This window comes from Elephantulus edwardii, unplaced genomic scaffold, assembly GCF_000299155.1.
Source record: "Elephantulus edwardii isolate Elephantulus edwardi_28Jun2011 unplaced genomic scaffold, EleEdw1.0 scaffold00044, whole genome shotgun sequence".
NCBI classification, from domain to species: Eukaryota; Metazoa; Chordata; class Mammalia; order Macroscelidea; family Macroscelididae; genus Elephantulus; species Elephantulus edwardii.
The window spans coordinates 4,474,499-4,487,753 of NW_006399794.1; the positions used below are offsets into that span (position 1 = coordinate 4,474,499).

The 13,255-nt window shown below is 40.2% G+C and overlaps 2 protein-coding genes across 2 annotated transcripts in view; one reads left to right on the top strand and one right to left on the bottom strand.

The window, feature by feature from the left end:
• Positions 1 to 13,255, top strand: part of SBF2 (SET binding factor 2) — a 510,367-nt gene that overhangs the window by 162,804 nt on the left and 334,308 nt on the right. The window lies entirely within an intron of this gene.
• On the bottom strand, positions 5,056 to 5,238 carry LOC102848915 (6.8 kDa mitochondrial proteolipid-like). Its single transcript, XM_006885419.1, has one exon. It carries the CDS (start codon positions 5,236 to 5,238, stop codon positions 5,056 to 5,058), a length of 183 nt encoding a protein of 60 aa, XP_006885481.1.

The window sequence follows — 13,255 nt, forward strand, 5'->3', positions numbered from 1 at the left end:
TTTCCATTTAGGCTATTATTTCTCCTACCTTTAGGTTTCAGGCTAGAAGTTTTCTCTTTTTATTTGTCAATGACTTACTGTTTCCTTATACATTAACAGCAATCACAATAATAAGAAAAATTATGTTGACTATGGTATTTTTAAGTATCAATTGTGTGATAAGTCAAAGGTTATAAAGTAGTGTTTATTAATCACTTTTTATGTCCCAGGCAGTATTGCATACAATTTGTCACTTAATTTTAATAGTAAAATATACAGTATTTTATCTTAGAAAACGGAGATTCAGAAAATGCAGTTAAAATGATATCAGTAAAGGTTACCAAAATTACACACAAATGCAGGATAGAATCAAGACTCAATTCTTGTATTTCTGATGCCAAAGATGATGAGATTACCAAATTTAGCTTTCTTTATGAATCTTATTTCAGTATGCCTGATAGTTATTCAGCTTCTAGTTTAATTTCTGCAAAGGTTTTCATTCCCTAGACCCATCACTGCCTAGTGTATTCTGACCCATGGTGACTCTCTGTTAAGTTTTTGAAGCTGTAAATCTCTATGGTAGGATTCTGCCCATCTTCTGTGGAGTATTTACTAAATTGAAACCATTCAATTAACAGCCCAATATATGTTATTAATTCTGTTGCTGTATTATAATTATTTGATTCACAGTTAGCACTCTTGGTACTTAAAATCAGGAGACATACAGCACTGGGAAAATATGTTGTCAAGGCCTCTCCAAAGTCCTGAAGAGCAATCATATCAGTCTTAAAACTAAGGTGCACCTGATTCAAGCCATGGTTTTTCCAGTTGCCTGCTATGATCTGAGAGCTGGATGATGAAGGATTACAGAAGAAAAATCAATGCCTTCCTTTGAGTTGTGATGTTGGAGAAGAGTACTGATATCAGTACTGAAACTGCTGAAAGAGCAAACATATATCTTGGTCACAGTGCAACCAAAGTGCTCCTTAGAAGCAAGGATAGCAAAACTTTGTCTCACAGACTTTGGGCATATTCTTAGTGTTGTTGTTGTTACGTGCCGTTGAGTCGCTTGCGACTCATAGTGACCCTATGTACAACAGCCCTAAACCCTGCTCTATCCTGTGCCAATTGCACTGCCTTTGACACACCCATCCCAATTATCCCAGTCTCTGAATCAATCCGTCTCATAGAGGGTCTTCCCTCCTACGCTGTCCCTCCACCTTCCCAAGCATGATGTCCCTTTCTAAGGACTGGTGCCTCCTTACAACATGTCCAGAGTATGTCAGACGAAGCCTCAGAGTCCTTGCCTCCAAGGAGCAGCCCAGTTTAACCCTCTCAAGGATGAATCTGTTTGTTTTCTTAGCAGTCCATGGTATCCTCAATACTCTTCTCCAGCACCACAGCTCAAAGGCATAAATTCTTCTCGTGTCCTCCCTAGTCATTGTCCGACTCTCTGATGCATAACAAGTGATAGCAAAGACCATGGCCTGTATCACACACACCTTAGTCTCCAGGGAGACACTGTTGCTCTTCAGTACTTTGGAGAGGTCCCTGACATCAAGCAGACTTTCCCATGGCAATACGTCTTTTAATTTCGTGGCTACTGGTGCCAAGAGTGTTGACTGTGGAGCCAAGCAGACTAAAGCTGTTAATCTCAATCTCTTCACTATCTATCCTGATGCTGCCAATTGGTTCATTGGTGAGAATCTTTGTCTTCTTGATGTTGAGCTTCAATCCATACCGAAGGCTGCAGTCCTTGACCCTCTGCAGCAAGCATTTCAGGTCCTCCTCAATTTCAGCAAGCAGGGTTGTGTCATCTGCATAACACAGATTGTTAATAGGTCTTCCACCAATCCTGATGCCGCACCTCTCATAGAGGTATAATCTTCTGCATACAGCTTGAAAAGGTATGGAGACAGGACACATCCCTGGCATACGCCCTTCCCAATTTTGAACCATGCATTGTTTCCTTGCTCTGTTCTGATGACTGCCTCTTGGTCCAAGTATAGGTTCTGCATTAGCATGATAAGGTGTTCTGGGATTCCCATTCTTCTCAGAGTCAGCCACAGTTTGTTATGATCCACACAGTCGAATGCCTTTGCATAATCAATGAAACACAGATAGACATTCTTCTGATATTCTCTGCTTTCAGCTAAGATCCATCTAACATCAGCTACAATATCCTTAGTACCACGACCCCTTCTAAGCCCAGTCTGGTCTTCTGGCAGTACTCTGCTGTGCTGTTCCAGTTGTTTTTGGATAATCTTCAGTAAATTCTTGCCTGCATGTGAAATCAATGGTATTCTATCGTTTCCACACTCTGTTGGGTCACCCTTTTTTGGAATGGGAACAAAGCTAGATCTCCTCTAGTCAGTTGGCCAAGTGGTTGTTCTCCAGATTTCTTGGCACAACTTGGTGAGCACATCCAGAGCAGCATCCATTAGCTGAAATACATGAATTGGTATACCATCTATTCCTGGGGCCCATTTTTTTGCTATTTCCTTCAAATCAGCTTGAATTTCTTCTTTCATCACCATAGGCTCTTGTTCATATGTTATTTCATGAAATTCTTCTGTGTCTGCCAATTCCTTTTGATACAGTGACTCAGTATATTCTTTCTATCTTCTTTTACTACTTCCTGGATCATTTAATATTCTGCCTAAAGCATCCTTGATTATAGCAACTTGAGGCATGAATTTGTTCTTCAGTTCCTTGAGCTTAAGGAATGCTGAACGAGAGGCTATTGGAAAGAGACGTCATGCTTGGAAATGTGGAGGGTTGGTGAAAGAGGAGGACCTTTAGAAAGATGGATTGTTTGAGTGAATCGGCAGTGGTCTTAAGTGTTTCAGGGATGATGAGGCTAGCAGAAGATAACACAAGGTTCAGATCTATTGTTTATAGAATCGCTATGAGTCCTACACAGCTTTATGGCCATTGAAAATCTTAAGGACATTTTTAATGTTAAGGATATATTTTCTGTAGCTTTTTCACTATTGAGGTCCCCTCCCCTCAGGTCATAATTTTGTTTATTAAACACAAAAACCACACCCACATACACCCACCCACCCCTAAACACCAAAAATCCTGTACATACCCTTTCATCACCTCCTTTTGCAGCGTGGACAACAATAGAGGACCTTCACTGTTAAGTTTTAACAAAGTCATTCAGAAATAACTGGGATAGAATGTTTCTGTATGTATTTCCACTGATTATATTTAACACATTCTGCTTAATAGAATAGGACTGCTAACTGAAAAGTCAGTGGTTTGAATCTACAAGAAGCACCACTGGAGGAAGGTAAGCAGTGTCTTCCCATAAAGGTTTGCTGCCTCAGAAACCTGCTGGAGGGTCACTGTGAGTTGGAATTGACTCAGGAGCAGATTACGTATGCTTTAGTTTGTGTCATATATGGAGCGCTGTTGTGGTTTAAGTGCTCAGATTAAGGTTGGTAGCTTGAACTCATCAGAGACTGTACTTAGAGTTCTTAACTGGCACCTCTGAAGATTGTTGTTGAGTACCATTGATATGGAACTGACACAGAGCTGACCCTCCACCAGGTTTTCAAAAGCAATAAATCACATGGGAGGAGGTTGACTTCTGTCTTCTATGGAGCAACTGGTGAATTTGAACCACATACCTTTTAGTTGTCAGTGCAGTTCCTTACCACTAAGTCTAGAAAACCTTGTTCATTCTCTTGGCCATCCATGGGATGTTCAGTGCTCTTCTCCAACACCACAGCTCAAAGGCATCAGTCTTTTTCTGTTATTCATTGTCCAGCTCTCAGATGCATAGGAAATAATTGGAAAGACTACAGCCTGAATCAGATGCACTTTTAGTCCTCAAACTGATATTGTAAGTCCTTAATAATTAGGAGAGGTTCCTAACTGCCGATTTCCCCACTGCTTCTCCTTATTTCCTGACTTCTGGTACCAAGGGTGTTAATTGTGGATCCAAGCAAGATGAAGCTACTGACAGTTTCAGTTTTCACTCCAGCCATCATGATGTTGCTTACCGGTTCAGTGGTAAGAATATTTATTTTCTTAACATTGAGATGCAGTCCATATTGAAGGCTGTGTTCCTTGATCTTCTGCAACAAGTGCAACAAGTCCTCCTCACTTTTAGCAAGCAAGGTTGTATCATCTGTATAATGCAGGTTTTTGATGAGTCTCCCTCCAATCCTGGTGCCATACTCCTCTTCATAGAGTCCAGCTTCTTGGATAATTTGCTCAGCATGCAGACTGAATAGATACAGGGAGAGAATACAACCCTTCTCAATTTTAACCATACAGTATTCCCCTGCTCTGTTCACACAACAGCCTCTTGGTCCGGGTATAAGTTCCACATGAACACAATTAAGTGTTCTGGGATTCCCATTCTTCTCAATATCAGCCGCACTTGTTAGGATCCACACAGTCAAATGCTTTTGCATAGTCCATAAAGCACAAATAGACATTCTTTTGGTATTCTTTACATTTAGCCAGAATCTATCTGACATCAGCAACGATATCCCTGGTGCTATGGCCTCATCTAAATCCTGGTTGAACTTCTGGCAGTTCCCTATCTATGTACTGTTCTAGCTATATTTTAATGATCTTCAACAGGATTTGCTTGCATGTTATATTAATGACACTATTCAGTAGTTTCCACATTTAGTTGAATGACCTTTCTTGGGAAGGGAAACAAATGTGGATCTCTTCCAATCCATTGGTCAGACAGCTGTCCTCCAGATTTCCTGGCATAGACTGATGAGCGCATCCAAGACTGCATCTGTTAATTGAAACAAGTCAATTGTTATCCTATCGATTCTGAAAAATCAATTTAAGCCTTGTGCCACAATATTGAAAGATACTATGGGCAATATACTGAATGACCCAGAAAGCATCAAAAGAAGATGGAGGGAATACACAGAATAACCTTATCTATTTTTTTTTTCATCTCACACACATTTATTCATGCCAAGCACATGTGGCGGCCGGTGCTGCGCCAGGTCAGCCATGCACGGCAGGGTCCCGCAGACGTCGCTCGTTGAATTGACAGCCAGGCTGACGTCTCGCTCCACAGCAATGGACAGTGGCTCAGTGGTGACCGTGAGCAGATTCAGGACTCGAGGCTTTTAATGCTTTGCTTTTTTTATCAGCACTCCGGATTTTGTAAATTATTAGGCCCATCAAGCCCATCCCCATCCAGATCTCCTGGTACACTTCCGTGTAGTACGGCTTCATGGGGACCCAAATGTTCCTGATGAGGCTCTGGAGCATCTTGGCCACGCCCAGAGGCTGTCTGTCAGAAATCTTCTGTGATAGAGAGGTGTCTCCACTGCTTCTGGGTGGGATTCAAGGCCCTGGCCTGGTGCCTCGGTGAGGGCAGAATAACCTTATCTTAAAGAATTGATTGACACTGAAAAATTTCAGGAGGTACCATATGAACAAGAAACAATGGTAATGAAGGAGGAAGTAAAATCTGTGTTAAAGGTATTGGCAAAAAATAAGGCCCCAGGAATTGATGGGATTACACTTAAGGAGGCTTAAAAATCAAAGAGTATTAGAAGAATATTTTTTTTGCTGTTAGTTATTGACTACTCAAAGACATTTGACTGTGTGGATTGCAACTAATTGTGGCTAGCATTGAGACAAATGGGAATCCCAGAACACTTGATTGTGCTTATGTGAAACCTCTAATTAAACAGGAAATAGTCATCTAAACAGAACAAGGCAACACTGGATGGTTAAAAATCAAGAAAGGTCTGCTTTAGGAATGTGTCCTTTCTCCATACCTTTTCAGTTTACCTATGCAGAACAGATCATTCAACAGGCAGGAGGTTATGAGGAAGAATGTGACATCAGGATTGGAAGAAAACTCATCAATAACCTGAGTTATTAGAACAGCACATCAGCAGAGAATTGCCGGAAGTCCAGGCTGGGTTTACAAGGGGTCGTGGTATCGTGGTACTAGGGATATTGTTGCTGATGTTAGATGGATCTTGGCTGAAAGCAAGGAATACCAGAAGAATGTCTGTCTGTGTTTCATTGATTATGCAAAGGCATTTGACTGTGTGGATCATAACAAACTGTGGCTGACTCTGAGAAGAATGGGAATCCCAGAACATTTAATTGTGCTAATGCGAAACCTATACTTGGACCAAGAGAGGCAGTAGTCAGAACAGAGCAGGGTTAACACTGCATGGTTCAAAATTGGGAAGGGTGTACGCCAGGGATGCATCCTGTCTCCATACCTTTTCAACATGTGTGCAGAGCAGATTATCCCGGGGGCTGGGCTCTATGAGGAGAATTGTGGCATCAGATCAGGATTGGTGGAAGATCTATTAACAATCTGCGTTATGCAGATGACACAACCCTTCTTGCTGAAACTGAGGAGGACCTCATGCACTTGCTGCGGAGGGTCAAGGACTGCAGCCTTCAGTATGGACTGAGGCTCAATGTCAAGAAGACAAAGATTCTCACCACTGGACCAATTGGTAGCATCAGGATGGATGGCAAAGAGATTGAGATTGTTCACAGCTTCCGTTTACTCGGCTCCACAGTCAACACTCTTGGCACCAGCAGCCAGGAAATCAAAAAAACGTATTGCGATGGGAAAGTCTGCTGTTAGGGACCTCTCTAAAGTACTCAAGAGCAACGGTGTCTCTCTGGAGACTAAGGTGTGCCTGATACAGGCCATGGTCTTTGCAATCGCTTGTTATGCATCAGAGAGTTGGACAATGACTGGACAGAAGGAGAGTTGATGCCTTTGAGCTGTGGTGCTGGAGAAGAGTACTGAATGTACCCCTGGACTGCCAGGAAAACAAACAGATTCATCTTGGAGAGGATTAAACCAAGCTACTCCTTGGAGGCAAGGATTCTGGGGCTTCGTCTGACATACTTTGGACATGTTGCCAGGAGGGACGGGTCTTTGGAGAGGGACATCATGCTTGGGAGGGTGGAGGGACGGCGCAGGAGGGGAAGACCCTTTATGATGTGGATTGATTCCGTGACTGGGGTAATCGGGATGGGTGTGTCAGAGGCAGTGCAGTTGATGCAGGATAGAGCAGGGTTTAGGGCTGTTGTGCACAGGGTCGCTAATTGCTATGAGTCGCAAACGACTCGGCTCATAATAACAACAACATGCAGATAACGGAACCTTGCTGGCGGAAATGAAAGATTAAGCATTTGCTACAAAATGTCAAATACTGCAGTTTTCCATGTATATTGCATCCCAGCGTCAAGAAAACAAAGATTCTTAGCACCTGGCCAGTTGGCAACATCATGATGTTGTTGTATACTTTCGACTGAGAGCCAACCCAAAACTGACCTTCCAGCGACTTTCAGTTGCCTGGGAGGAGATTGCCCATTTCTCTCCCACGGAGCATCTAGTGGATTCGAACTGCATGCCTATGGAATTGCAGCACAGTTTCTTACCTACAGGCCAGAAGGATATAAAAAAAATCCTCTGACCAGTTCTGATCTCATCAGCTTATTCAGCATTTCTTCTTTTGACTTGTAGCCTCCTGGAACTAGATGAGAGGTCACATGTTTAAAGGATTCAGACTCCCAAATCAGCCAAGACTTTAGATGTCAACCTCACTTTGGGCCCTCATGATACTCACATTTCTTGCCTGCCAGCTCTAAGTGTAGGGCTTTCCTTTCTCCTCTTTGGGATACCAGTCATAAGCTTGGGCAACCTGGGACTCCCCTCACTTTGACTTGCTGGCTTCAAATTAATGAATTCCCTCAGGGATATTGAGATTCATCTTCTCTTCTTTTCTAACCTGTTGACTCCCTCTCCTCCTTTACTTTCAAAATTTCACTGGAATGACTCACAGAACTCATGTAAAGTACTTAGTGATTATAGGGTTTTTTTTTTTTTTTTGTAACAGGTTCAAATTAGGATCTATATAAAGAAGAGATGCACAGAGTGAAGTCTGGAAAAATTCGCAGTATGGCAACTATTGTCTCCTCCATTAGCATCTTCAAAAGCAGGTTTAGTTTTAAATTTTCAAAATATAAGCCTGGAAGCCTATAGATACCCAGAGGTCAGAACTTTATTCAGGGTATTACTAGTAAGGGAAACTCTCCTGAGAACAGGTACCACAAAGTGATCATGAAGGGAATTTTTTTGGTCTGGTCACCATGAGGTAATTATCATGAAATAAATCCCTCTGATCTGATTAGCCCCTACTTCAAGGGTTTCCTCTTAGTGTATTCTGTCTTGTCTGGAACCTTTCTTGAGGACATGTGAATCATAAGGAAAATTGAAAGGTTTTAGGGATTCTCTCGCAGGACCTTAGAGCAAAGATGAAATTACTTGGATAAGGTTAAATTCTAAACCCATGCCACTTCTCCTAATATTGTAACAATCTTCCTTCCCCCACATTCAGACTTGATGCTATTCCTGTTTTTATATATATATATATACACACACATATATATATAATTGATACATATATTCTTATAATTGATGCTATATTTATTTCAGCACTGGTTATGAAAAATTTCTAAGTACTTTTATAACGAACAATAGGGTGTTGGTTAAATTATGGTGTTTTATTTTTATTCATATGGTATACAAAAATATACTAGAACCAGAATGTTCTTGGAAGGTAACATGGCACGGCTTATTTTCTTTGCACATATTGCCAGGAAGACCAGCACCTAGAGAAGAACATCCTGCTTGGTAAAAAAGAAGGTCAGTGAAAAAGAAGAAGATACTCAATGAGATGGGTTGACACGGAGCCTGCCACATGGATGCAGACATACTAATGACGATGAGAATGGTGCAGGTCCAGGAACTGTTTTGTTCTGTTGTATTCAAGGTCATTATAAATCAGAATTCAATTGATGGCACTTAAGGACGATATATGATGGAATAATATTCACATGTTAAATATTATTTCCTTACTTGGGAAAATGCATGTTGCAGTAAATAGGGGAAAAGAAGATTTGTAACTTTATATACAATATTCTCTCTGATCTATAAAAATGCACATACATACAACTTTAGTGATAAATGGTTGTAAGGAAGGATTGCATGTTACTAAGTTTAGTTAGGAATTTGTATTAACCATAATATTCACTGGGTAATTTTTAAAGACAATTCAGTTGTGAAAACTCTATGCTTAACATTCAGAGACTTGGATCAAAGCTCTTGCTTCTGTAACATACAAGCTGTACAACCCTACCATCTCATAGTCTTGGTTTCATTGCTTATAAAATGAGTCTCAAGAGATCCAGTTGTATATAGTCTGCAACTGAATAATTATGTGATTTATACTTTGTTTGCTGATGAGTAACTTAGATGTGTTATACATTTGGGCCATGAAATAAACAAACAAATAAAATTGGCTTGTCTAGAAATTCTAACCTTATGACCTTAAACTATTATTTGCTTCCATTATATCAAAGTCTTAAAAAAATTGCAGCTGGACATGGATCTTATTGTTGTTATTTGCCATCTAGTCGCCTCTGACTCATAGTCACCGTATGTACAACAGCTCTCAAGCCTCCCTATTCTGAGCCAGTCTCACTGACACTGACACACCTTCCACCTTTGCCTCAGTTACTGTATCAATCCATCTCATTTAGGTTCTTCCTCTTCTGCAGTTCCAAGCATGATGTCTTTCTCCAAGGACCTGACCCTCCTGGCTGTGTACCCAAAGTATGTGACATGGAGCTTCAAAATCCTAGCCTCCAAGAAGAAACTTGGTTTCGCCCTCCCCAAGACTTGTTTTCTTGGTGATCCATGGTTTGTTCAAGACTCTTTTCCAGCACCACAACTCGAAGGCATCAATTCTTCTTCTGTCACCCTTAGTCATTGTTCAGCTCTCTGATGCATAGCAAGTAATTGCAAAGACCATGGCTTCCATCAGGCACACTTAAGTCTTTAGACTGACATTGTTGCTTCTCAATACTCTGGAGAGGTTCCTGACAGGAGATTTTCCTGGTGCAATTCGTCTTTTGATTTCCTAACTTCTTGTGCCGAGAATGTTGATTGTGGAGCCTAGCAAGCTGTAATTGTTAACAAGCTGTAATTGAATCTCTTCTCCATCTATCATGGTGCTGCCACTTGGCCCAGTGATGAGAATCTTTGTCTTCTTGATATTAAGCTTCAATCCATATTGAAGACTACAGTCTTTGACTTTCTGCAACAAGCTTTTCAGATCCAGAGAAAAAGAACCCTCCTTCTCAGTAGGGATTTCATTGCTGATGTCAGATGGGTCTTGGCTGAAAGGAAAGAATAGCAGAAAAATATCTTTCTGCGCTTTATTGACTATACAAAAGCATTTGACCGTGTGGCTAATAAAATGTTATAGCTAACGTAGAAAGAAATGGGAATTTCATAACACTTAGTTGTGCTCATGTGAAAGCTTTACCCAGGACCAAGAGGCTGTTGTTCAAACAGAGCAAAACAACACTGCATGGTTTAAAATGAGAAAAGGTGTGTGTTAGGGTTGTATTCTTTCTCCATACTTATTTAATCTATATTTTGAGGAAAATTATTCACGAAGATGAACTTTATGGAGAAAAATGAAGCATCAGGATTGGAGGAAAATTCATCAATAATCTTCATTATGCAAATGACACAACCTTGCTTGCTGAAAGTGAGAAAGACTTGAAGCTCTAGCTTCAGAAGATTAAGTACTACAGCCTTGAGTATGAATTACATCTCAGTCTCCAAAAACAAAAGTCCTCACCACTGGGTGTGAAAGGCAACAACACGATGGACAGAGAAAGGATTGAGACTGTCAATAACTTCATCTTAATTGAATTTACATAATCAATACACTTGGTACCAGCAGTCAGGAGATAGGATACATATTGCCTTCGGAAAGTCTGTAGTTAGGGACCTCTCCATATTATTGAGAAATAATGGTGTCAGTTTGAGGACTAAGGTGTGCTTTATTCTAGCCATGGTCATTTTAGTCATTTGGTATGCATCTGAGAGCTGTACAGTGACTAAGGATGACAGAAGAATTCATGCCTTTGAACTGTGGTGTTGGAGAAGAGTGCTGAAGATCCTATGGACTGCCAGAAGAACAAACATCTTGGAGAAAGTGCAGCAAGAGTACTCCCTGGAGGCAAAGATGATGAAATTTTGTCTCACAGACTTTGGACATGCTGCTAGAAGTAGTTTATTCCTTAGAGAGGGACATCATGCTTGGAATGTTGGAGGATTAATGAAAGACAGAAAGACCCTCAACCAGGTGGCTTTACATATTGGCTGTGGCAATGGGCTTGAATGTGTCAGAGTTTGTGAGGGTGGCACAGGATAATAGGATAGGGTTCAGATTGGTTATTCATAGTGTCACTGTGATCATACTCATCTTGATGGCACCTAACAACAACAACATCACTGTAAAATTATTAGGGTAAAGTGGAAGGGAGTAATAAAAAATAATAAGTGATTATATATATTTATACTTGTGTATTTACTGAAACAATATTATTTCAGTTTTTGTGGTATGTTTGTTGACTGTCATTTCAAGTAGATATATTTTCTCAGCAATGTGAAGTGTGGAAAAAATAGGTCTATCAGTTGTAACAGTCAATTATAAACATTTTTGATTTTGCACCTGTGATAGCATTTTTTTTCCTGTTTGCTAATAAAGACAACAGGGTAAAATTTTGATTTTATCCTGTTTGTTCAATGCTTATCATTTTGCTTACTATCTTTTAGTGAGTACTACCTTTCCAGCTGTCTAAACATCCTCTCAAATTCCTGTCAGAGATGTGATTCGAGCTCAAGTTTAGAAATTCTAGTGCTCATTCCCTTAACATTTATTACTTCCTCAGTGCACTTTCTGTTAAACTTTGAAATGATGGCATCGTCCAGCATTGTTATGTTCCAATCCAAATCCTATGGGAAATACTACTCATTAACCAGTGAGATCATCTTCTGTAACCCTTTCACTGAAAAAATGTAGGGAGAGTTAAAAAAAAAACCAGCCTGACTTGCTCCCCCCAAAATCATCATTACTCTTAGTTATTACGGTCCCATTTAAAATTTAGTTTTGAAGAAATTTTTGCTGTGTCTAAAAATTGATCTTTGTAATTTTCCCCAAGAATTTTAGAGTTGATACATTTTTTAATATATTTTTAGATTATAGAATTTGTTCTATAAAAGAAGACATGTAAGTAGTTAAGGTGATCTTACTTACAAATGCTCATTTTGTTTTTGATGCTTTGTGTTTATAATATTTCATTGTTTGTTTTTATGTATCATTGAGTCCAAATTGACCCGTAGCTGACCCTCACTTGGGTTTTCAAACTTATCTTTAATGAAGTTTATAGTCCTTGGTTTTAGTCCTAGTGAGATGTGGATCTTGCGTTTTCAAACTTATCTTTAATGAAGTTTATAGTCCTTGGTTTTAGTCCTAGTGAGATGTGGATCTTGCTTAAGTCTTCAGCAGATAGTTTTCCAATTTTGCCAGCACCATTTATTAAAAAGGCTGTCATTTCCCCGTTTAACTAATTTCATCTCCTTGTCAAAAATTAGTTGACCATAAATAGATGGGCTGATTTCCAGGTGATCAATTCTATTCCATTGATCTATGTATCTGTCATTGTACCAGTACCATGCTGTCTTAACTACCATGGCAATGTAGTAGGATTTTAAATCAGGGAGTGAGATGCCTCCTACTTTTTTTCTATTTTTAAAGAGTGCTTTGCTTATTCTGGGCTTCTTTCTATTCCAAATGAAGCTGGAGATTGCCTTTTCCATCTCATTGAAGAATGGGATTGGTATTTGTATTGGGATTGCACTGAACGTGTAACATGCCTTTGGTAGTATTGCCATTTAAAAAATATGGAACGCTTCACTAATTTGCATGTCATCCTTGCACAGAGGCCATGCTAATCTTCTCTGTATCGTTCCAATTTTAGTATATGTGCAGCCAAAGTGAACACTCTCATGGGTTTTCAGAGGCGGTAGATCACATGGAAGGAGACTGCCCATCTTTCTCCTGTAGAGTAGCTGATAAATTAGAACTGTGTGTTTTTGGGTTGACAGTGCAACTCTTTAACCACTAGTACACTAGAGCTCCAGTTTTCCATTGTTGTTGTTGTGTGTACCCTAGAGTCAGAACTGACCCATGCCTGAGTCTCTAGCAGGTTTTCAGAGACAGTTAACTGCATGAGGGGAGATTGACCATCCTTCTCCCATGGAGCACCTGGTGAAGTTGAACCTCATGCCTTCGGGATGCCGCACAGCTTCTTGTCATTAGGCCACCAGAGCTTCCTACTTTTCCATTGTTGTTGTTGTTATGTGCCGTCGAGTCGTTTC